The sequence below is a fragment of the Bubalus bubalis genome, chromosome 18, assembly GCF_019923935.1.
Source record: "Bubalus bubalis isolate 160015118507 breed Murrah chromosome 18, NDDB_SH_1, whole genome shotgun sequence".
Lineage (NCBI taxonomy): Eukaryota > Metazoa > Chordata > Mammalia > Artiodactyla > Bovidae > Bubalus > Bubalus bubalis.
In genome coordinates, this window is record NC_059174.1 from 56,585,551 (window position 1) to 56,609,653 (window position 24,103).

The 24,103-nt window shown below is 48.6% G+C and overlaps 1 protein-coding gene and 2 long non-coding RNA genes across 5 annotated transcripts; 2 read left to right on the forward strand and 1 right to left on the reverse strand.

Annotated features, from left to right (window-relative positions):
* Positions 1-3,415: 3,415 nt before the first annotated feature.
* Positions 3,416-10,014, forward strand: LOC102393070 (sialic acid-binding Ig-like lectin 13). Of its 3 annotated transcripts, none has more exons than XM_025270042.3 (8): positions 3,416-3,938; positions 4,129-4,407; positions 4,596-4,643; positions 5,143-5,400; positions 5,485-5,769; positions 6,047-6,134; positions 6,773-6,854; positions 9,497-10,014. In XM_025270042.3, exons 1-8 carry the CDS (start codon positions 3,473-3,475, stop codon positions 9,677-9,679), a joined length of 1,689 nt encoding a protein of 562 aa, XP_025125827.3. In that variant the 5' UTR covers positions 3,416-3,472; the 3' UTR covers positions 9,680-10,014. The 3 variants fall into 3 exon arrangements, with proteins under 3 accessions (XP_025125827.3, XP_025125828.3, XP_025125832.2); XM_025270043.3 differs by having other exon boundaries at positions 5,179-5,400; XM_025270047.3 differs by lacking the exons at positions 4,129-4,407; positions 4,596-4,643.
* Positions 10,015-21,045: 11,031 nt separating this feature from the next.
* On the forward strand, positions 21,046-21,801 carry LOC123330267. The gene is made up of 2 exons (XR_006546064.1): positions 21,046-21,251; positions 21,426-21,801. It is a non-coding gene; the product is annotated as an uncharacterized LOC123330267 (long non-coding RNA).
* Positions 21,802-22,248: 447 nt separating this feature from the next.
* LOC123330272 lies at positions 22,249-23,441 on the reverse strand. Its single transcript, XR_006546075.2, has 2 exons — positions 23,320-23,441; positions 22,249-22,577 (listed from the first exon to the last, which is right to left on the reverse strand). It is a non-coding gene; the product is annotated as an uncharacterized LOC123330272 (long non-coding RNA).
* Between the last annotated feature and the right edge of the window lie 662 nt (positions 23,442-24,103).

The following is a 24,103-nucleotide window of genomic DNA, read 5'->3' on the forward strand; positions in this document are numbered from 1 at the left end:
ACAATACAGAGTGAGGGCATTTCAGCCCCTATAACACAACCCACTCAGACCCACCATCTCTCGAACCTGACTGAGAGACAGTCAGGGGTCTTTGCCATATTGTCAGGGATGCGCACACCTGTCCCATCCTCCAGGTACATCCTCTCTCCCTCCTCCTAGGGACTCCCACAGCCCGGTCCTCCTGATTGGGTCAGCCCTGGCCACGCCCGACCCTGCAGCCCCTCCCCCACTCAGCTGGTGCTTATCCAGTGTCAGCCCCACCCCCACCCCACCCCCAGGACACTCTGCTGGACAGATGGCTGCAGGGACAGCAAATGGCTCAACCATCAGAGGGACAACCCGAGCAGAGGCCAGGTCAGCACCACCTGGTGAAGTAAGAGCCCGCTGGGATCAGAGCCAGGGCAAAAAGGAGAAGCAGAGGTTTCCTGGGGTTGCCACACCATTCCTTCCCTTTTCCCCTCCCGGCCTCAGAGGGCTCCCATCCTGCCAGCTGACCCCTGGCCACTGTGTACACTGAGTGCTCCATGGGTTGATTCTTCCTGGAGACCCCGTGGGTTCACTCACTATGGCTGCTTCAAGGAAGTTCCACCAGCTGGCAGGTTTGAACAGCAGAAATTCATTTGCTTATGAACCTGGAGGCTGGAAGTCTGAGATCAAGGTGTCCACGGGGTTGGCTCCTTATTTTTTCTTCATTTTTACATTAAAAAAAAATTAACTTATTTTCAACTGCGCTGGGTCTTTGTTGCTGCCCATCTCGGTTTTCTCTAGTTGCAGCGGGTGGGGCCTACGTGCACTGCAGTGCACAGGCTTCTCTTGTTGAGGGGCACGGGCTCGAGGCCCACGGGCTTTGGTAGCTGCAGCTCCCGGGCTCTAGAGCTCAGGCTCAGTAGTCGTGGTGCACGGACTTAGTTGCTTGCAGCACGCAGGATCTTCCCGAACCAGGTATTGAACCCGTGTCCCCTGCGTTGGCAAGTGGATTCTTAACCACTGGACCATCAGGGAAGTCCCTAAGTTTTAAAACAATTTTTGATTAACATATAGTTGCTTTACAATGTTGTATTAATCACTGCTGTACAGCAAAGTGATTCAGTTATACATATGTATACAGCCTTCTGTGGCCTCTCTTCTTGGCTTGTAGACAGTCGTCTTCTCCCCGTGTCTCCACGTGGTAGCTTCTCAGTGTGTGTCTGTGTCCTAACCACTTCTACTTACATGGACACGGGCCCTATGAGGGCCAACCTCAATGACCTCATTTTACCTTAATTACCTCACACATACAGTTGTGAGAGCTGGACTGAGTGCCAAAGAATTGATGCCTTTGCATTGTGGTGTTGGAGAAGACTGCTGAAAGTCCTTTGGATAGCAAAAAGATCAAACCAGTCTATCTTAAGGAAAATCAACCCTGAACACTCATTGGAAGGACAGATGCTGAAGCTGAAGCTCCAGTATTTTGGTCATCTGATTCAAACATTGGAAAAGTCCCTGATGCTGGGAAATATTGAGGGCAGAAAGAGAAGAGGGTGTCAGAGGATGAGAGGATTGAATGGTATTGCCAATGCAATGGGCATGAACTCAGGCAAACTTTGGGAGGTGGTGAAGGACAGAGAGGCCTGGCCTGCTGCAGTCCATGGGGTTGCAAAAGGTCGGACACGACTGGGCGACTGAATGACAACACAAACTCTTTAAAGGCCCTGTTTCCAAATGCAATCACATTTAGAGGCACTAGGGGTTAGGACTTGCACACATAAATTTGTTTGGGGTGGGTGATACAATTCAGCCCCAACACCCCATGAACAACAGGGATGCAATTCTGCACGGAATGGTTAAGCCACTTCCCAAGGTGGCACAGCACGCATTAGGGAGTGAGGCTCGGCCCAGAACCATCTGACTGCAGAGTCTGTGCCCTGGATCCCCTCTTCCGAGGCCTCAGATGAGGCTTTGGTATCTATCAAAGATACCACTGACCACCAGGAGCTTCTCGCTGAAGGAGGGACTCAGAGGAACGGTCAGGGCCAGACACGTGACCTGCAAGACGGCCACACCAGAGACTGTAGAAAATGCCCAGGACAAGGGTTGAACATTCTTATTCCTGCATGTACAGATGAAAAGGAGAAGGTAATGGCACCCCACTCCAGTACTCCTGCCTGGAAAATCCCATGGACGGAGGAGCCTGGTGGGCTGCGGTCCATTGGGTCGCTAAGAGTCGGACATGACTGAGTGACTTCGCTTTCACTTTTCACTTTCATGCACTGGAGAAGGAAATGGCAACCCACTCCAGTGTTCTTGCCTGGAGAATCCCAGAGACGAGGGAGCCTGGTGGGCTGCAGTCCATGGGGTTGCTAGGAGTCGGACATGACTGAACAACTTCACTTTCACTTTTCACTTTCATGCACTGGAGAAGGAAATGGCAACCCACTCCAGTGTTCTTGCCTGGAGAATCCCAGAGACGAGGGAGCCTGGTGGGCTGCAGTCCATGGGGTTGCTAGGAGTTGGACATGACTGAACAACTTCACTTTCACTTTTCACTTTCATGCACTGGAGAAGGAAATGGCAACCCACTCCAGTGTTCTTGCCTGGAGAATCCCAGAGACGAGGGAGCCTGGTGGGGCTGCCGTCTATGGGGTTGCACAGAGTCGGACACGACTGAAGTGACTTAGCAGCAGCAGCACAGATGAAAAAGCTGAGGCTTGGAGGGGAAGAAGGGCAGGCCCACCTGCCCCCAAAGGCTGTCATCTTGCTCTCAGTGCCTGGCTCCCAGGCCTGGTGTTCGCAGCCAACACCAGGAGGGCCAGGGCAGGCTGCTGTTACTACGTCAAGAAGCCCCATGCTCCCCTGGGATCATGTTCTCATAGCACCTTCATTCTGGTCCCACCCACTCTGGCCATTTACACCCAGGAACTCACCTTCTAACTGCACAGAGCAATCGAGTTTTTCCTCCAAACCCCGAGCTGGCTACCGCCAGCTCACTGTATCAACGGGACCTGGGGTGTCAGAGAAGTTCTCCAGGATGACACAAAGTCTGTCCCATTCTTCCTGGGGCTCCAGTCCCGAAAACAGAGATGCACATGTGTGCCGTTGTCATATCATCTCAGTAACTAATCTCCACCTCCTTCATCCGGGGGGGTGGGTACCCATCCCCATCTTTCATGCCTAGAGCTTCCCCGGCTGCCCTTCCTGCCTCCCACACCCGGCGGGGACTGACTGGCATGATTTCCAGCTGTGGACAGAGGTGCAGAGGGGTCAGGTGGAGGACAGGGAGCCGGGAGCCTCCCCTGGGCAGTGCTCGCTGCTTGTGACCCTCAGCGGGGCCTCATCTAGACGGTTCCTCTCCAGGATTTCCGTGGCTCTGGCAGCCTGTGGGTGCCGAGTTCTTCTTTTGTGGTCTGTCACTTTCTGACCTCAGCCCTGGGCTTCCTGTTGGGGCTTCCTCTCAATCCTGTGACACCAAGGCTCCAAGAGTGTCACCCCAAAGATGCTGCTGCCGCCGCTGCTGCTATCGCTGCTGTGGGTAGGTGAGTGGGGCGGGGGCTCGACTAATCCTCGTTTCCCCGCAGGGTCCCTGGCTCAGGATCTGAGATACCAGCTGGACGTGCCGCGGTCCGTGTCGGTGCAGGAGGGCCTGTGTGTCCACGTGGCCTGCTCTGTCTCCTATCCCCGGGAAGGCTGGAAAGACTCTGACCCAGCTCACAGCTACTGGTTCCGGGAAAGGGCAGATTCCCCTGGAGATCCCCCAGTGGCCACAAACAACCCAGAGCATGAGGTGCTCAGTGAGACCCAGGGCCGATTCCTCCTTGTTGGAGACCCCTGGACCAAAGACTGCTCCCTGGACATCAGAGACGCCCAGAGGATGGATACGGGGACATACATCTTTAGGGTGGAGAGAGGGCCTACTGTGAGATATAGTTATAAACGGCATCCACTTTCGGTCCGTGTGACGGGTAAGGATGGGGCCAAGTGGAGGACATACATATAGGGGTCTTTAGGGACCCTAGGGCAGGGTGGGAGGGGAACCCTGTCTTCTCATCCTGGGGGGGGACCCAGGGGTACAGGATGCTGGGGAACAGACTGCTCTGAGGGGCACACGGGGGTCCCCCCTCCAGTCCTGGGTCCGTGTCTCTGCCTCTCCAGCTCTGACAGACACACCTGACATCCACGTCCAGGGGACCCTAGCATCCGGCCGCCCCACCAACCTCACCTGTGCAGTGCCATGGGCCTGTGAGAGGGGGACGCCCCCCACCTTCTCCTGGACCGGTGTTGCCCTCACCTCCCCGCACCCCGAGAGTCCCCACTCCTCAGTGCTCACCCTCACCCCAAGTCCCCAGGACCACGGCACCAACCTCACGTGTCGTGTGACCTTCCCTGGAGCTGGTGTGAGCACAGAGGCGACCATCAGGCTTAATGTGTCCTGTGAGTGGGGGTGGAGGGGCAAGAGGCTGGGTCCCCAATGGTGTTGGGGAGAGGGAGGCAGGGCCTGGGCTGCTGGAACTGGGGAGGATGGATGAGGATACTCCACTCCACTTGCTTCCCATTTCTGATGTTTCTGGGAGGCCTATGTTCCTGCCCCTGAAAAGGGACAGTTATGTCTGTCTGTCCAGATGCACCCCAGGAGCTGACCATCAGAGTGTACCAGAAAGAAGGCACAGGTATACGTCAAAACCTCTCTCCTTGGGGGCAGTGACGGAAATGGGGTCTGTCTCTGACCTTCCGAGCTGACCTGGGGTTCAGGACTCAGATGGACGGTGTGGGAACAGCAGGAGTGGGAAGCCCCCCACACTGGCTTGTGGGCTTACAAACCAGCCTCCCTCCCCCTTCCGCTGACCCTGTTCTCATGGATGTCGCCTGGCCTCTTCCTTGCCAAATGGACGTAACTGTCCCCACTGCCTGGGCTCTATCTTCCTCCCAAATCCTGCCTTCTGTCTCCTTAGGGGTTGGCTGTCACTGGTTGGCAAGAGCCAGTTGTGCAACTGTGTCCATCTTTTCCCACTTCTGGGTTCAGTGGCTTCAAATGAGGCATTTGAAATTGGCCACAATGGGAGTTTTTACACAGAGGAAATCAACAGTGCTCCGAACCAGGACAATATGAGCCACTAAGCAATGGAAGAGATAGGCAGAGCGAGGCTAGCTTTCTCTCTGTCTTGCCAGGACCTGAAACTCTGGGCAAAAGCCAGTCTCTTTCAGTCCAGGAGGGCCAGTCCCTGCGCCTGGACTGTGTTCCTGACAGCAACCCTCCTGCCATGATCAGCTGGACCCGAGAGAGCCTGACTCTGAGCCCCTCGAATTCCTCGAACCCTGGGGTCCTCGAGCTGCCCCGGGTGGAACTGAGGGACCACGGATTATATGTCTGCCAAGCTCAGCATCCACTGGGCTCCAAGAAAGCGTCTCTGAATCTCGTTGTGAGAAGTGAGTTGGAACACACCCGGGGGAAGGAGGCCAGGGTTCCAGGGAGGGGAAAGCTCCCCTGATCCCTCCCATATCTCCCCACAGCTCCCCTACAGCTGCTGGGCCCCTCCTGCTCCCAGGAGGACGAAGGTCTGAGCTGCAGCTGCTCCACGCGAGCCTGGCCGGCCCCCTCCCTGCACTGGCGGCTGGACGAGGGGCTGCTGGAGGGGAACTTCAGTAACACCTCCTTTGAGGTCGCCTCCAGCTCCGCCGGGCCCTGGGCTAATAGCTCCCTGAACCTCCGCGAGGGGCTCAGCTCCGGCCTCAGACTCAGCTGTGAGGCCCAGAATGCCCACGGGAAACAGATCGTGAAGATCCTGCTGCTGCCAGGTCTGGGGAAAGGGGAAGTTGCGCATCTGGGTCCTAGAAAACGTGGAGAGGAAGAGAAATGGGCATGATTCTAGGCTAAAGGGGACTAGCATTCAGGGTCCTCTGTGGTACCAGGGGAGGGGGGCACAGGAGGATGCAGTTGTATCAAGGATGGTGGACACAGCACCGAGTCCTGGGGAAAAGTGGGCACACTCGTGGGTCATGGATGTGAGAAGGCTGGGGGCTCAGGTGCCCGCTTGAAGGGGGCTGGAGGTCACCCCAGGTCTCGTATCTGCAGGGAGACCAGGACCCAGGACCGGCGTGGTTCAGGGGGCCATCGGAGGAGCTGGTGTTACAGCCCTGCTTGCTCTCTGTCTCATCTTTGTGTGAGTGGGGGCCTCAGCTGGGGACCCCTATGGGGGTGGGTGCAAGGGGTGGATGACGGGGGTGAAGACTCAAAGAATCTTCAAAACTCAAAGCTCAGGACTTCCCTGGTGGTCAGTGGTTAAGAATCCGCCTGCCAGTGCAGGGAACATGGGCTCGATGCCGGTCCGGGAAGATCCCACATGGGCGTGGGACAACTAAGCCCGTGTGCCGCAACTACTGAAGCTTGCTCGCCTGGAGCCCCGTGCTCTTCGACTAGAGAAGGCACTGCAGTAAGAAGCCCACGCAGGGCACCCAGAGTGTAGCCCCCACTGGCCCCAACTAGAGAAAGCCACTAGGCAGCAAGGAAGACCACCACAGCCAAAAATAAACTAATTGTTTTTTTAAACAAACACTCAAAGCCCAGAGTTGAGGGCACTGGTGGAGTGATGATGCTGAAAAGGAGGTGGCTTGCTGAAGTGGCATCAAGAATGCAGCCTTCTGACATCTTGGCCCAGTGTGGACCCTGGCACTGGCCGTGCGGGAGGAGGGCGCTTGCTTTCTGGTCACGGCCTCTGCAGCTGGACACCGGCCTGCGCTCAGGAAGTCCCTCTGGACTCCCTAGAGGAGCCCTCTTAAAGGCCTTGGTCTCTTTTTTCAGAGTGAAGATCTACAGGAAGAAGTCGGTGGAGAGAGCGTCGAGCCAAGATGGCGGCTGCCCAGCGCCGCGTCCCGCGTCCCGGGTGAGTGACGTGGGCGGCTTGCCGTCCAGTGTCCCCACCGGACCCCTCTGCCTACACAGGGGCCGCGGCGGCCTACTTAGCACCTTAGAAAAATGTGCTCTCCCCCACCCCTCCCCCGCCTCCAAGTTTGCTTTTCCTCTCGAGTTTCTTGTTGCACTCAAATCACCCTCTCGTCTTTCTGCACTCCCCGGAGCCTAGAATTCACCGAGTCCTGTCCATCTTCCGTTTAGCAAACTTCTTCTCCTTTTGGCCCCTTTCCTGCTGAGCCCTCACTCTCTTCTGGGTCAGTGGCTCCCTCTCTCCTCCCCCACTAAGCTCTCAGTAAGAAGTTCCCCAAACAGCTTTTCTTTACAGTCGTCCTGTGCTTGCCCCCCACAGTCTAAATCCAACAGAAATAGGATGTGAGCCATGACTACAACTTAAAACCTAGCCATGTTTAAAAAAAAAAAAAAAAAAAAAGGAGAAAGGAACGTGAGATCGGTTTTTATATAATATTTTATTTAACTGAATGTAGCCAAAGTATCATCTCAAACATCATGTCATCAATAGTCAACATAAATGTACAAATTATTAATAGGATATTTTCTCTTTCTTTCTCTTCTTTCTTCCTTCCTTCCTTTTTCTTTCTTTGTTTCTCTTTGTCTCTTCCTTTCCTTCCGTCCCCTTTCTTTCCGTATCTCTTTCTCCCTTCCTTCTTTCCTTCCTCTGTCCCCCCTCCCTTTCTTTCTCTCTCTTTTTCTTTCTTTCTACAAAAACTTTGACCTCCAGTATTCATTTTTGACTGATTCACTACATTTCTTGGGTTTAAGAGCCACGCATGGCTAGGGGCTCCTGTATTGGACAGCGCAGGCCTAAGGAATCAAGCCCAGATTCTTCAGTCTGGTGTTCTGTAATCTGTCCCCTGCCAAGTTCTCCCGCCAGCATCCTATCCCTCCCCACAAATGAGCTTATTGTATTCTATGATATTATGATCTATAAAAAGAAATATATATTTGATCTTTATCCCCTATTCCTGACACAGAGCTCCTAGAACACTTGAGCCTTGCAGTGATGGGAGTGTTAAAGGGGTCTCTTGTTATTTTCATGGCGTGACTTTTGGAAAGTACCTAAGGATAGGGCCTGGTTGCCAGGAGAACCAAGCAGAGGGGACTGGAACCTTCAGTCCCACCCCCTGACCTCCAGGGATGGGAGAGGCACTGGAGGATTTCAGTCGCCAAAGGCCAGTGGTTTAGTCAATCAAGTCTGTGGTGTGAAGCCTCCCTAAAACCCTCAAAGGATGGGGTTTAGAGAGCTTTCGGGTTGGTGAACAAGAGGAGTTTTGAGCAGGATGAAGCAATTGGAGAAGACATGGAAACTGTGTCCTTTCCCTATACCTTGTCCTCAGCATCTCTTCCATCTGGCTGTTTCTAAGTTAATATTGTCCAGTTGCTCAGCCGTGTTCAACTCTTCGGACCCCGTGGACGGCAGCATGCCAGGCTTCCCTGTCCTTCACTATCCTCCCTGAGTTTGCTCAAACTCATGTCCATTGAGTTGGTGATGCCATCCAACCATCTCACCCTCTGTTGCCCGCTTCTCCTCCTGCTCTCAGTCCTTCCCAGCATTGGGGTCTAAATAAGTTCATTTGTATCATTTTTTGAGATTTCACATATAAGCAATATCATGTATTTGTCTGTCTTTGTTCAACTTACTTCACTTAGTATGATAACCTCTAGATCCATCCATGTTGCCACAAATGGCTTTATTTCATTCTTTTTAAAAAAAAATGTATTTTGTTGAAGTATAGTTGATTTACAATGCTATGTTAATTTCTGCTGTACAGCAAAGTGATTCAGTTATGTATGCATATATGAATATATACACATTCTTCATCCCATTATTTCTTCCCATTATGGTTTATCAAGGTAATTGAAAATAGTTCTCTGTGCTATATAGTAGGACCTTGTTGTTTATCCATCCTATTATAATAGTTTCCCTCCACTGATCCCAAATTCCCAATCCATCCCTCCCTCACCCTGCCCCACTCCTTGGCAATCTGTTCTCTATGTCTGTGAGTCTGTTTCTGTTTTATTTCATTCTTTTTTAAATGTCATGGCCAATTGATGTCATTCAAATATTCCCCTGCCCTACACCAGGCAGACTGTTGTCACACTTCCCTACAATAACCACAGGCCTGTTCCCCCGACACCATGAGCTCCTGGAGGGCAGTGCAGGTCTCCTGCAGACCTCTGTGACTCTCGCCCACAGCACCCTGCTTCTGTCCATAAAAACACAATTTGCAATTTGATAAGTTTTGAGTGTGTGACAAGTTCATACTGTCTCCTTGTCCTGATAGACACTCCAAGGTCAGGGACCTTGTCTGTGGAAGAATCACTTCACTTTGCTCCCTCTATTTTCCTATCTGTAAAATGGGGATAACATTTATATCACCCATGGAGGGAGGTTGTAAGGATTCAGTGAGATGAGTAATAAGAAGAACAGACCATTCTGATTAAAGGTATGAATGAATGAAGGAGTGACTGAATGAGCGAATCCTCAGGAAATGGGTGTGAAAATAGATAAGTGAATAAATGCCCTCCTCAAGCTCTGGGTTCCCTTCTCCAGACCTCAAAGGCCAGCTCAAGTCGTTCTCTCTTCCCACTCAGGGTCACTTCAATGAATCCTGGTCAGACAGCGCCTCTGACTACCAGACCCCAGCTTCGGCTGCTTCCACCTCAGAGAAGGAACAAGAACTCTATTATGCAAACCTCAGTTTCCACAGACCGAGGACCCACAACTTTCAGGTCTGGGACACCACCGAGTACTCAGAGATCAAGATTGGGAAGTGATAGGACCCTGTCTCCACCCCCAGAAAATGCACCTCTGAGGGATGTGTGTGTCAGATACTGATTCTTGAAGACTTGGCTGCCTGCTGAGTCAAAGCCTATAAGTGAGAAGGTGAGGTTCCTTGGAGTGGCTGAAGGTCACAGTTAGAGAGTCCTGGGTTCAAATCCAGGCTTGGGTAATGCTAAGGGTGTTATGTCAAGCAAGTCAAAGGATTTTCTCTCTCTGTGCCTCAGTTTCCTCCTCTGTAAAGTGAGGATAATATTCCTCAGTTCAGTTCAGTTCAGTCACTTAGACACGTCTGGTTCTTTTTAACCCCATGGACTGCAGCACGCCAGGCTTCCCTCTCCATCACCAACTCTCAGAGTTTACTCAAACTCATGTCCATTGAGTCGGTGATGCCATCCAAGCATCTCATCCTCTGTTGTCCCCTTCTCCTCCCACCTTCAGTCATTCCCAGCATCAGGGTCTTTTCCAATGAGTCAGTTCTTCACATCAGGTGGCCAAAGTATTGGAGTTTCAGCTTCAGCATCAGTCCTTCCAATGAATATTCAGGACTGATTTCCTTTAGGATGGACTGGTTGGATCTCCTTACAGTCCAAGGGCCTCGCAAGAGTCTTCTCCAACACCACAGTTCAAAAGCATCAGTTCTTCAGCGCTCAGCTTTCTTCATGCGAGCATGCACTGTGGGACATGACTGACGTGACTTAACGCACACACACACGTGCACTGTGGGTGTTGTTAACCATGTTTGTGATATGTTATGTTACCTCAGAATGGAGGGAGATGTCGGCTTTTGATTCTACCACATACTTCTATTTTGCCTGACTAGTTTTTGACTATTCTTAACAACATATATTATTTTAGTTTTTCTTTTCTGCTGGGGTGTGACATGTATTATTTTTTTTAAGTAAATCTAAATGTAATTCTCTGGGTGGAGAAGATACTTCCCAATATATGTATCTAACAAAGGACACTCAGAGAATATAAAGAATATCTATTTTAAAATAATTAAAAAATTAAACAATAAATTTAAAAAAATGTAAAGGAATATATAAAGAGCTTCCACAAATCAATAAGAAAAAGACAAGCAAATAGAAAGGCAAGACAGTCAAATGGCCAACAAGCATACAGAAATGTATTCAACTTTTGTAGCTGTCGAGGAAATACAAATGAAAATCGCAGTGGTATGCCAGTTGCATAGTGACATTGGCTAAGATAATAAAAATAATATCAAGGAAATTGAGTGTTGAGGATATTACATGAAGTGAAATAAGCCAGTTGTACAGAAAGACAAATACTGCGTGATTCCAGCTATAGGAAGTATTCAAAGAAATTAAACTGTGAAACAGAAGGTAGAGGGGTCCCCGGGGGATACTCAGAGGTTGGGGAGATAGGAAGTTACTATTCAATAGGTGTAGAGTTTCATTCTTGCAAGATGAAAACATTCTTAGAGATTTGATGGCCAACAAGATGCATATAATAAACACTACGGTATCATGCACTTATAAATGGTTAAGATGGTAAATTTTATATCATTTTTTTTAACCACAGTTTTTAAAGAAAAGCATTATAAAGTGGATACCAGGGGCTGGGGACTGGAGGAGTCAGTGGACAGTTAATGTTTAATGGGTACAGAATTCCAGTTTCAGATGATGAAAAAGTTCTAGAAATGGGCGATGCTGATGGTTACACAACTTGAACATGTTTAACGCCATTTAATTGCACACTTGAAAATAGTTACATTGGTAAATTTTATATCATGGGTACTTCATCACAATAAAAAATGTTTTCTTAAAGAATATCCAATGTTGGGACTTGCCTGGTGGTCCAGTGTTTAAAACTTTGTTTCCCATACAGGGGGCACAGGTTCGATCCTAGTTGGGGAACTAAGATTCCACATGTCTCAAGGCATGGCCAAAAAATAAATAGCATTTAAAAGAAAAAAAGAATATCAAGTGTTGGTGATGATGTGGAGCAATTGGAACTCTCCCAAAGTGCTGGTAGGAGTGAGAATAGGTACAACCAACTTTGGAAATGCCTGTCACTCTAACACTGAGCACACGAGACAACCATTCAACTCCCAGGTATGCATTCAACAGAAGCGTGTATGCATGTTCACCAAATGTATCCAAAAGTTTTCACAACAGTGCTTGTTGTAATGGCTGAAAAAATGGAACCTGCCCAAATGCCCATGGACAGTAAGACAGTTGACAGACAACGAGGTTCCTCTGGATAGCACAGGGGACTGTATTCAGTGTCCTGGGGTGAGTCATTATGGAAAAGAATGTAAAAAAGAATGTACAGAGATGTATAACCGAGTCACTTTACAGTACCAGAAATGATCACAACATTGTAAATCAACTGTATTTCAAAAAAAGAAAAAACATTAAGACAGGTGACAACAAGGTCCTATTGTATAGCACAGGGAACCATATTCCGTCTCTTGTAATAAACCACAGTGGAAAAGGATATGGAAAATAATATGAAAAAGAATGTTGTCATTGTTTAGCTGCTCAGTCGTGTCTGACTGTTTTGTGACCCTGTGGACTGTAGCACGCCAAGCTCGTCAGTCCATGGGGATTCTCCAGGCAAGAATATTGGAGTGGGTTGCCATTTCCTTTTCCAGGGGATATTCCCGACCCAGGGATCAAACCCAGGTCTCCTGCAGTGGCAGGCAGATTCTTTACCACTGAGCCCAGGGAAGACATTAAAAAGAATATATGGCTGAATCACTGCTGTGCAGAAACAGACTCAGATATAGAGACCAGATCTGTGGTTTTCAAGAGAGTGCAGGGAGAGGGGATGGATTGGGAGTTTGGGATTAGCAGATGCAAACTATTATATATAGAATGGATAAACATGCTATGTGTAGCATGGGGAACTATACTCAATATCTTGTAATAAACCATAATGGAAAGCAAAAAAATTGTAAGTGCCTTCCTAATAGCCAAAAAAGAAATCCAAATGTCTATTGGTGGATGAATGGATAAACAAAATATGATCCATCCATACAATGTCACCAACCCACTCCAGTGTTCTTGCCTGGAGAATCCCATGGACTGAGGAGCCTCACAGGCTACAGCTAATGGGGCTGCAAAGAGTCGGACACAACTGAATGACTAGGCAGTACAATGGCGCATCATTCAGCAGTAGAGGCACAGATACACACTGCATCACAGATAAACCCAAATATATGCTAAATGAAAGACACCAGACACAAATGGTCACATAGTGTATGATTCCCATTTATACGAAACATGCAAGGTATTTACCTCCACAGAGACAGGAAGCTGATGAGGGGCTGCCAGGAGCTTTGGGAAAGAGAAGACTCTTGAAGAGTCCCTTGGACGTCAAGGAGACCCAACCAGTCCATCCTAAAGGAAATCAACTCTGAATATTCATTAGAAGGACTGATGCTGAAGCTGAAGCCCCAATACCTTGGCTACCCAATGCGAAGAGCCAACTCATTGTAAAAGACCCTGATGCTGGGAAAGATTGAGGGGAGGAGGAGAAGGGGGTGACAGAGGATGAGATGGTTGAATGGCATCACCAACTCATTGAACATGAGTTTGAGGAAACTCAGGGAGATAGTGAAGGACAGGGGAGCCTGGCGTACTTCAGTCCATGGGGTCGCAAAGAGTGTGACATGGCTGAGTGGCTGAACAGCAACAAGGGGTTTGGGCAAGGAGGAAATGGAGAGTAACTGTTTAATGGGTACAGAGCTTCTTTTTGGGGTGAGGAAAAATGTTTCAAAACTAGATAGAGGTACTGGTTACACAACATTGCGCATATACTAAATGCCACTAAACTGTTCATTTAAAAATGGTTAATTTGATAAAAGTTAGATAAAAACAAGGGGATTTCCCTGGTGGTCTAGTGCTTGAAACTCTCACAGCCAAGGCAGGGATGAGGGTTCCATCCCTGGTTGGGGAACTAAGATCCCACACACTATGCAGCAAAGCCAAAAGATAAAAAAGTAATTTATTGGTTAATTTTATGTCATGAGGATTTCCTCTTCATTAAAATAATAATAATTTAAGCTCAAAGTCATTCCACCAGGATCCAGGCACCTGTTTCACCACTTAAGCTCTTGCTACTGCCACTTGCTTCTGCATCAAATGGGGATGACAGCATTTCTTGGTTCGTTTGGTTGTTTTGAGGATTCAGTGAATTCGCGTCCACAGGCACAGTGCAGTGCTCTGCGCTCAGTCAGCCCCCAGTGGCCGATCAGAGTGTACCATACAGCCAAACACTCCCAGGTAACCATTAGACTTACTAAATGACCGCCAGACTCGAGGCTATAAAGCTGGGGCACCCTGATCAGGTGGGTGTTTGTATGGTTATGGGGAAAGGATGTTGACACGCAAATTAGCAAAGGAGAAGTATGAGGTTTATCTCAACTCTTCACGGCCAGGCTTCTGTTTCAGTTCCCTCCTCCCTCATCGCCAGTTTCCACTGAGTCACCAACTCCCAGATCTGTCCCCTTGTCTCTATCCCAGAGTGACCTCTCTCCCCTGAGCCTTAAAACACCCCCTCTACTCAAACCCTGGGCTCCGGTCTCACTCCCTCCAGCCCGTCCCCACCACCAGCAGCAGAGGGAGCAAACAGCCAGCTCCAACCCTGTCCCTCCCCTCCTCAGTGTCCTTCCACGCCTGCCCTGTTCCCTCAAGATGAAGCATCAACCTCAGGGACAGTTATTCAAGAACGTTCACACTTTCACCATCATCTGCCTTTCCCCCGCTCTCAGCCACCCGCTCACATGCCTCAGCCACATCGCTGCCACTTCCTAAGGACCTTGCGCCTCTTCCTGTCTCTCCAACCCTGGTTCACATGGTTCCACCCCACTATAGTATTGCCCCCTCTCTCCAGCTTTGTGATGCATGCTTATCCTTTGAGACTGGGGTCTACATTCCCTCAGACAAGCTACGTTCCCTGCCTTACCCTGTCCCCACCCCTGCAGTTGCCCACGTGTGGATAAGAGCTCGGTTTGTCAGCCTCCGCACTGTTGATACGTGGGCATTTGGGGCTGGACAATTCTTTGTTGATGGGCTGGGTCTTGTGCACAGCAGGACATCAGCGAACATCTCTACTCTCTACCCATGAGATGTCAGGAGCTTTCGATGTCCGGTTTCGACAACCAAAAATGCCCATTAGCAAATGCTCCTGGGAGAGTGGAAAGCCCCCACCCCCAGCTGAGCCCCACTGGGTTACAGTCTCCCTTCTCTGCAAAAAATGGAACGGCAAACTTTCCCCAGTTCTCTTTTTTAAAGTCACCGCAAGCACCATTTCTTTACTCCTGGTCAGTTTCAAAACCATTAAGTGTATTTCACTTCCTTTCCTTTGCCTCGCGTTCAGGAGGGGAGTCTTGGGAAGTTTTTACACTGCCTCCTCATTCCTTTGTTCCCCAAACTTTTTTTGGTTGCTGTCTTTCCCAATGTGCATGAAACACTAAGAATAACTGAGAGGAGAAAGATACAGTTTCTGCCCCAAAGGAGTTCAAGTTCACGGGGTAAGGGTTGGAGAAGGAACAGAAATAAGTAACCTGTTTAAAACACAGTGTGATGAGGCTCTTATCCAGATGGACATTGGGGATTAAGGGAAAAGCAGGAGTTGCCCAAGCAGAGTGAGAGGTGAGAGGGCGGTGGTTTGGTCCAGGGTGGCAGTAGGGCAGCTGGTTAGAAGTGGCCAGGCTTTGAATGTATTTTGGAAAATGGCACCAACAGGATTTTCTGACATATAGAAGAATAGTCAAGGTGGACTCTTGTAGGGGGAATTCCTAACAAGGTACTTTCACAGCCTTGAGAAATTTCATAGAAATAGCACTTGGAAGAACAGCATATATCAAGAAACTGTGTTGATGATTTTTTTTCATAGTTTTCTTAGAATAATAGCCTGTTACAGACCCAGAAGGGAGTGTGACTGGGATCATGAAAGCATAGACCTTGCAACACCGGGTCAGCGTTAGGTAGGAACACTGCCTCCACACTTGCTGATTGCTCCTGAGACTATCCCAGAACGGAATGGCCTGGGGTAAAAGCAAGGAGATCTGGACTATGTCAGTATAGTGTCTTAGGACAGATAGATCAAAGAAAGTCTTGTAGTCTGCAATCAGGAATAAAAGCTGGACTCAGAGTGGACTCTGCACCCCTGTCCAATAGAGGCTGCAGGTCCCCTGGACCCATTGCACCAGATTTCACGTTCTGTTTTCATTCTCGTCACTCACTTCTGGACCTTTAGGGCAACAGACTCTGAGGTCTTGATTCTTGATTTCCTCCTGAACGTGATTTTATTTGATTTAGAGACATGTTTCCTAAATTTTAAGTGATTCGCTTCTTCCTTTTTTGAGCGAGATGGGGGCTGCATTCCTGCGTGTACAAAGTCTTGTCCGACTCTTCGTGACCGTATGAACTGTAGCCCGTCAGGCCCTTCTGTCCATGGGATTATCCCGACAAGAATACTGGAGTGGGTTGCCATTTTCTTCTCCAGGAGAGCTTCCTGACCCAGGGATCGAACCCATGTCTCCTGCATCTGCAGGCAGATTCTTTACCACTGAGCCACATGGGAAGTCCTGAGTTGAGGGTGAGCCTGTATAAACATTTAATAGTAATTTGTACAGTACCCATAGTGCCAGTTGGCCAAAGAATGTGGGGAGTTTATATAATTTCTATACTCTCGAAAGTTGGTGTGGAGAAAGAGAAACTTGAGTTTTAAATCCATCTCTGTTTGGGGGTTTCCATGATGGCTCAGATGGTAAAGAATCTGCCTCCAATGCAGGAGACCTGGGTTCAGTCCCTGGGTTGGGAAGATACCCTGGAGAAGGGAGGCTACCCACTCCAGTATTCTTGCCTGGAGAATCCCATGGACCCCGGAGCCTGGTGGGCTACAGTCCATGGGGTTGCAAATGAGAACAGGTTATTGATTCAGAGCTTGCTGTAGCGTGAGAGCCAGCAACCACAATTTGCATTTGGCAGACACAAAAGCAGGGGGGGCAGTGGGAGTCCTTTAGAGTGGAAAAAGTGAGGGAGTGTCAGCAGTGATGGGAGATGATTGTAATCACGAGAAAGCTGGAGTTCTGTAGTTGTATTAGGAAGCATATTTGGTTTTCTTTGGTTGGTTTTGAGCTGGACGCAGGGGCAAATAATAAGGAACCTGATATTTGTGGACCAAACTCTGACTGTTCTGGGCTGTCACGCAGCTGTGGTTTGGATTCTTGGACTAGTTGCTGGTAATTGAGGATCAGAGTCATATATGTCATATGGCCGAGACTTGAGGATCGTATATGGTCTGGCTATTGTTTCTGTATATTCAGTCTCTCAGGTTGTTGGTGGGGGTGTAAACGAGACGTGTATGTGAAACTGACAGACGTACGTGCTAAGTGACTTCAGTCGTGTCCAACTCTTTGCGACCCTATGGACTGTAGCCCACCAGGCTCCTCTGTCCATGGGATTTTTCCAGGCAGGAATACTGAAGCGGGTTGCCATTTCCTCCTCTTTCCAGACATATAGTAAACAATACATAAATACTAGTTTAAATTAAAGATTTTTAAAAATCTCATTATGGCCTAATTAGGTAATCCTTTCTTTTTTTCTCCTACTAATCCATCATTAGGAAAAGAATTTATCACCAGTGTAATATGTGAATGTGAACTTATATATCTAACAATAACAGAATGTGCATAATTAAAACTGAAAATCCTGCTTCATTTTTTCCTTAATTAGTGCTCTTGAGTTTCGTCTCTCAGTCGTGTCTGACTCTCTGTGACCCCATGGACTGTAGCCCACCAGGCTCCTCTCTCTATGGAATTCTCCAGGGAAGAGTACTGAAGGGGGCTGCTGAAGGCAGGGCAGGGTGATCAGACAGCAGGTGGGGGGTGGTGGAGGATGAGGAAGCCCATCAGATATTGAGGGTAAGGGATTTTGATTAAACTGACTTCCCTGGCGGTCTAGTACTTAAGAATCCACCTGCCAACGCAGGGGACACAGGTTCCATCACTGGTCCCAGAAGATTCCACATGCCAGAGGGGCAACTCAGCCTGTGTGCCATAAGTACTGAAGCCCATGCGCCTAGATCCTGTGTCCGCAACAGAGAAGTCACTGCAATGGGAAGTCGCATGCTGCAACTAGAGAAAGCCCATGTGCATCAACGAAGACCCAGTGCAGCCAAATATTAACTAATTAATGAAACTTAAAAAAAGAATTGGGATAAAGGGGACATTGATGGGGTCAAAACAAAGGTCTCAGTGCAGCACTCTGGGAGACTGGGTGGACCAGGGGGAACCCTGGATCGTCCCCAGCACTGAAGGACCTCAATCAAGTCTGCTCTATCTACCCTAGTTTGGGGGAATTTAAAAAGCCACAAGACAGATAGGACAATGAGAAATCTGACTGCAAATCACCTGAGGTGATGGTCCCATAACCTAATCAAGATAAAGATTCATTAAAGGGCCTGGGTTCCTTGGCCCCACTTCCAGTGGGGCACTCAAAGCCATATGCACATTAGCAATAAAACGGAGAAGACATGTTTCTGGGACTCCTTAACGCAGGAGCCTCACATTCTGTGATTCTAAAACTTGTTATTCAGTCACTCAGTTGTGTCTGTCTCTTTGTGACCCCCATGAACTGCAGCATGTCAGGCTCCCCTGTCCTTCACTATCTCTCAGAGTTTGCTCAAATTCATGTCCATTGAGTCGATGATGCTATGTAATCATCTCATCCTCTGCTACCCCTTTCTCCTCCCGCCTTCAGTCTTTCCCAGCATCAGGGTCTTTTCCAATGAGTCAGCTCTTCACATCAGGTGGCCAAAATATTGGAGCTTCAGTTTCAGCATCAGTTCTTCCAATGAATATTCAGGGTTGATTTCCTTTAGGATTGGCTGATTTGATGTCCTAGAAGTCCAAGGGACTCTGAAGAGTCTTCTCCAGCACCATAATTTAAAAGCAACAATTCTTCATTGCTCAGCCTTCTTTATGGTCCAATTCTCACATCCATACATGACTAGTAGAAAAGCCATAGCTGTGTCTAGTCTGACCTTTGCCGGCAGAGTGATGTCTCTGCTTTTTAAATACATTGTCTAGGTTTGTCATAACTTTCCTTCCAAGGAGCAAGTGTCTTTTAATTTCATGGCTGCAGTCACCATCCACAGTGGTTTTGGAACCCAAGAAAATAAAATCTGTCACTGCTTCCACTTTTTCCTCTCCTATTTGCCGTGAAGTGATGGGACTGAATGCCTAGTCAGCCCTAATGGGAGTTATAGTTGGGTGGGGATGCTATGGAAATGCAAGAATGATGAAATTAAGGTGAGAGTTTGGATGAAGATTGGAATGTTTGAACAAATTTCTTGGGAAGCCATTGTGTCTCCTCCTTTACCTCAGTGTATTAATAAATAGATACCCTGTATGACGGGGAACATTTCCCCTTTCTAGTATCATTAAACAGGAGACAGGTAAATCCTCCCTTCAACCAAAATTGATTGGACATAATAAATGGGAACCAATAAGACTGCCCAAACCCACACAGGTTGTTAATTTGAAAAGTACAGGGTGTCTAGTGGAAAAAAGAAGTTAGAAGCCCAGTGTCTGATTGGCCTATTTGGATTTTGGAGGACACGCACATATTCTACATCAGGGATTGTTGCTAGCCCCTGTCTATAAAATTACTGGAAAGAAGTCTCAGAATCCTTATGCAGACTGGAGTTTATGGCAAAAGCCAACGAGCTCCACAGTGGCGGCTGCTGGAATATTTTACCAGAAATCAATTGAGACCAACCCAGTGTCTGAGGACATAAAATAACCCTGGAACCTGAAATACCCATGATGTCTTTGGTAATGCTTGATTAAAATGGTAATGAGGAAGGTCATGCCCAGACGTATTTCTTAATTCTGCCTCTTTCCCAGGAATTATTGCAGAATTATTGAAGAAATGGCCCAGAGAGGAAAAGCAGTTGTCTGTGGTTTCCCAATGAATCAGTATCATAGCTGACAGAATCGGCACTCAAACCCTGGGCTCCTGCTCTGAAGTCGGTGCTTTTCAAAAAAAACAAGTTGTGTGTGGGGGGAATAGTTTCAAGAAAGGTGAAATTGATGTGAACATTGTATCAGTGACTATCAAACAAGTTCATTTCTAAGCTCTGCAGAGGGCACAGAGGTCTGCTTGATATAGGATTGGATGTCAAGTGGGAACTGGGTGGGGGAGGGATGGATTGGGAGTTTGGGGATTTGCAGATGCAAACTATTATAATACAGAATGGATAAACAACAAGGCCCTACTGTGTAGCACAGGGAACTATTTTCAGTATCTTGTGATAAACCATAAAGGAAAAGAATATGAAAGAGAATATATATATTTATACATATATACATGTATAATTGAATCTCTTTGCTGTACAGCAGAAATGAACATTAAATCAGCTATACATCAATTAAAGAAAAAAAGATGTGCAGAGCTAGGCTGTGCAGGGTTGGCATAGCAGCTCTACAAGGCCGTCAGGGAACTAGGCTTCTTGAATTGTTCTGCTAAAGCATCCTTAAGTGAATATCAACCATGAGTGGCTTTCTTCCTTATGGTTACCTCATGGTTGCCAAATTGCTGCTCCACCTCCAGTATCACATCCATATTCTAGGAAGAAGAGGAAGGAAGTGACAGGAAAGAGGAAAGGACAGTATCAGGAAAGCAAAAACTTCCCCAAGAATCCCCAGCTCACTTCCACTAAAGCAATGTCACACGGTCCCCTCTTAACTGCAAAGGAGGCCAAAGTAGTGCTTTAGTGGGCAATATTGCATCCCTAAACAGGTTGAATTTGTTGAGTAATGAAGAGCAGGGTAGGTTACTATCTGGCATCTGCACAAAAACAAATCACTCTGTCATGAGGCAAAAATCACTTCTCCAGAAAAGAACAAATAACATCACTTGACAGGGGCTTCCGTGTGGTCCAGTGGTTAAGACTCTGCCTCCCAGTGTAGGCAGCACAGGTTCCTTCCTGGTCGGGGAACTGAGATCCCACCTGCTGCCGAGCAACTACATGCCCTGTAGCCCGCCTTCTGCAACTGAGACACAAGGTAGCCAAATAAATAAATTAAAAAGGAAATCACTTGATAATTCAGGGAAGGGAGAGATTACCCACTTCTGATTGGGTAGGGCAATCAGGAAAGGCTGCGTGAAGGAAGCTGCATTGAACTCAGCTGTGAAATTGAAGAAGGATTTGAATGTGGACAGAGGAGAGTTACAAGATGAAAAGCTGGAGGCTCCAGAGCAGGGGGTGGCTCGGGCTTCAGTGATGTGAAAAAAGAGGACTTAAGGGTGTAGGGTGGGCTTCCCTGATGGCTCAGCAGTACAGAATCCACCTGGAAGGTGAGATTTGGGTTCCTTCCCTGGGCCAGGAAGATCCCTCGGAGGAGGAAATTGCAACCACTCCAGTATTCTTGCCTGGAGAATCCCAGGGACAGAGGAGCCTGGCGGGCTACAGTCCAAAGGATGGCAAAGAATCAGACACAATGCAGCAGCCACACAAGGGTGTAGGGCACCAAGGAATCAATGTGGGTTAAGCATCTGCGGGCCAGATTCTGGCCGGGCTGGGGAGGTAAGAGGGGGTGTGGGCAAGGGTGTAGGGTTGAGGGCGAGGATAGGAGCTCATTAGGGGGTCTGAAGAGCTTCGAGCACAGGAGCCATCTGAATATATTTAGCACACTGGGAGTTCCAAGATTAGTCAGTGTTTCAGCATCTGTCGATCACTCTCCATGGCCTGTCTCCTCAGGTGGTGAAAATGAATCATCTGGAGGTCAGCAGTGGAGGAGAGACAGGCAAATTCTTCATTCCCCCAAGTAACCCGGATGGAAAGTCCAAGATCAAGGGCGACTCTTGAGGGGGAAATGATCCCTTTCCTCCAGTAACCCCAAACAATTCCAATGGCAAAGTACATGGAAATGCTAAGGACTGATTCCTCAGTATTGGAGACCTTGAAGAGCGTGACTATCCCTTATCAACCCACAATCTCACTGGATGGACCACGTGTCCGACCTGTTCTATGGAGAGTGAGGCAGTTTCATGGTGTTCTCACTCAGAAATCAGCAAGCAGTCTTTGCTTAAGATGAATGCCCAGTCCACGTCCACCGGGGTGGGGAAGAGGAAAATCTAAAAATGTTCATTGAATGGGTGGTACGTGGTCCTGAATTGAGGCAGGAACACAGTAAACCTCAGGCATTCATTGTATGCCTTTTCCAGCAATAATAGTGTGAGACGGGCTCAGGGAGTCTCTGTTTTCCAGACTAGGGAAGAGTAGAAGGGGAAGTGACTTGTCAGGAGCATCCAGACAGTGATGGAGGGAAAAATCTGACCACAGGTGGGGCTGGAAGGGCCAGAGCTGGGGATGCAAGGAGGAGCTGAGGGTGGGAAGTCTAGCCTGGGTGGGGGTGGATGAGAGATCGTAGGCAATGCAGATCCTCAGGAGACTCCTTTGCTATCTGTCTGGAAAGTTGAGTGTTCCGGTTCAGGCCAGATGAGGAGAAAGGGTGAAGGGCAACTGGTCTTTGAGGCCTGACTCCTCTGGATGTCCGAACAACATTTTTTTTAATATATAATTTTGTTTATTTCTTTATCTTTGGCTGTGCTGAGTCTTTATTGCTGTGCGGGCTTTTCTCTAGTTGCAGTGAGCAGGCTTCTCACGGCGGTGGCTCCTCTGGCTGCAGAGCACAGCACCTAGGGTGCCTGGCCTTCAGTAGTTCTGGCTCATGGGCTCAGTTGTGGTTCTCGGGCTCCAGAGCACAGGCCCAGTGGTTGTGGCACACGGGCTTAGTTGCTCAGCGGCCTGGGATTTTGGTTTTGGTTCCTCAGGGTTTTGGTTCCTGCATTTCTAGAATGTCTCCTAGATTCTTCTGCTTCTTACAATACAGTTTCAGATCCCTGCTTTCTAGGGATAATGGGAATACGTGAGTTGAGAAAGACAGACTTCATGATGATTCATTATGATTTTTAACCTTCCTCTCCACTGAGATAATCTTCATCCTTCATACTGCTGCTGCTGCTAAGTCGCTTCAGTCGTGTCCGACTCTGTGCGACCCCATAGACGGCAGCCCACCGGGCTCCTCTGTCCCTGGGGTTGTCCAGGCAAGAACACTGGAGTGGGTTGCCATTTCCTTCTCCATATAGTGTGTGTGATATTCATACATGTTAATCAATAAAACTGAATGGTGTCTGGTGTACAGTTGATGTGTGATGAATGGTTTACCTACCACCGACATTAACCTCTCCCATCTTATTTAAAGTTGCAGGGAAGAATACATAACAGTGAACTATTAGGTAGCACAGTGGGATGACATCTGTTACTTCCCTTAAGCCTCATATAATTTGATCATATATTTCCCACCATTTATCCATTGTACTTTTTCCCCCTCTCTGTAACTGCAGGGACATGGTGACGGTTCTAATAAGAAGGACCATACAGAGGACTGTTGAGAGCTTCCCTGACTGCTCCCTGCTGTTGCTGCCTCAGTGTCTGTCTGGGGAGCAGGTAGCCTGCAGGTCCTTGAACTCACACCAGCCAGTCCTGTGAGCACCTCCACTAAGTGACCCCCTTCCTTGAGATCAGCAGTCTTGCTGAACCCCAGGGTCTACTGCACAGGCCCCCCTTCAATGACACCCTCAGAGCTCACCAGATTCCTGCTCCTCTGGTTTGAATGGACCCATCCACGCTCAGCCTGGGGAGCCCACAGCACTTCACCCAGGGTCACTTAGAAAGGCCTGAACCCCAAGTACTGGAGCTTTCTCTGCCTGGTTCTAGCCTGACCTCCCTCAGAAATTCCCACCCTAAACCCTCCCCTCCTGAGATGTCTCAGCTGTGCTGAGTGAGAGGGCTAAAGCTCAGGGCTCCTGAGTGTGGGTCTTGGGGGAGAAGCATCAGAACAGAGAACTTGCTAAAGGCGTATTTAATGACCTCACCTCAGACCTGCAGATTCATAACTTCTTACAGTGGGGACCTGACCTCGAGGGGTTCATATTCACTGAAATTCATTGGCCAAATGATTTCCATCTGTTTCCCATCAGGGTCACGTGACCAGTGTTAGGCAAGGACCTCCTGGTGCCCTCCCCACAGAGTTCTCTCTTGGTCCTGTGGGAGCATCAGTGTGGTGTGTAGGAAGAGCTCCAGGGGACTCTAAGTGGAAGCCCAGGTTAAGAACGTGGCTCCTGGTCTACCTGTGAGAGCTGAGGCCGGGCTTCAGTCCAAGGAGAGGCCGCAGGGTTGGTCTAGCTGGATTTGGACCGTGGAAGTCAGTCAGCTCACGTGGTCTGTGTGAGCAGAGGGTTAGGAGCTCTCTGTGGGGAGAGAACAATCAAGAAATAAGTCCACAGGCTGGTCTCCAGGTAGGAAGTGATTGTTCCTGAATCTCTCCTGAGACAGGACAGGGGAGGTGGGTCTTTTCAGCTTTTCAAGGGCTT

Bases quoted from the DNA above. Each gene is read 5' to 3' on its own strand.
- LOC102393070 (XM_025270042.3), top strand. From the start codon at position 3,473: ATGCTGCTGCCGCCGCTGCTGCTATCGCTGCTGTGGGTAGGTGAGTGG. The intron at 4,644-5,142 runs GTATACGTCAAA...CTGTCTTGCCAG, and splicing joins GTACCAGAAAGAAGGCACAG to GACCTGAAACTCTGGGCAAA. The intron at 5,770-6,046 runs GTCTGGGGAAAG...TCGTATCTGCAG, and splicing joins GAAGATCCTGCTGCTGCCAG to GGAGACCAGGACCCAGGACC.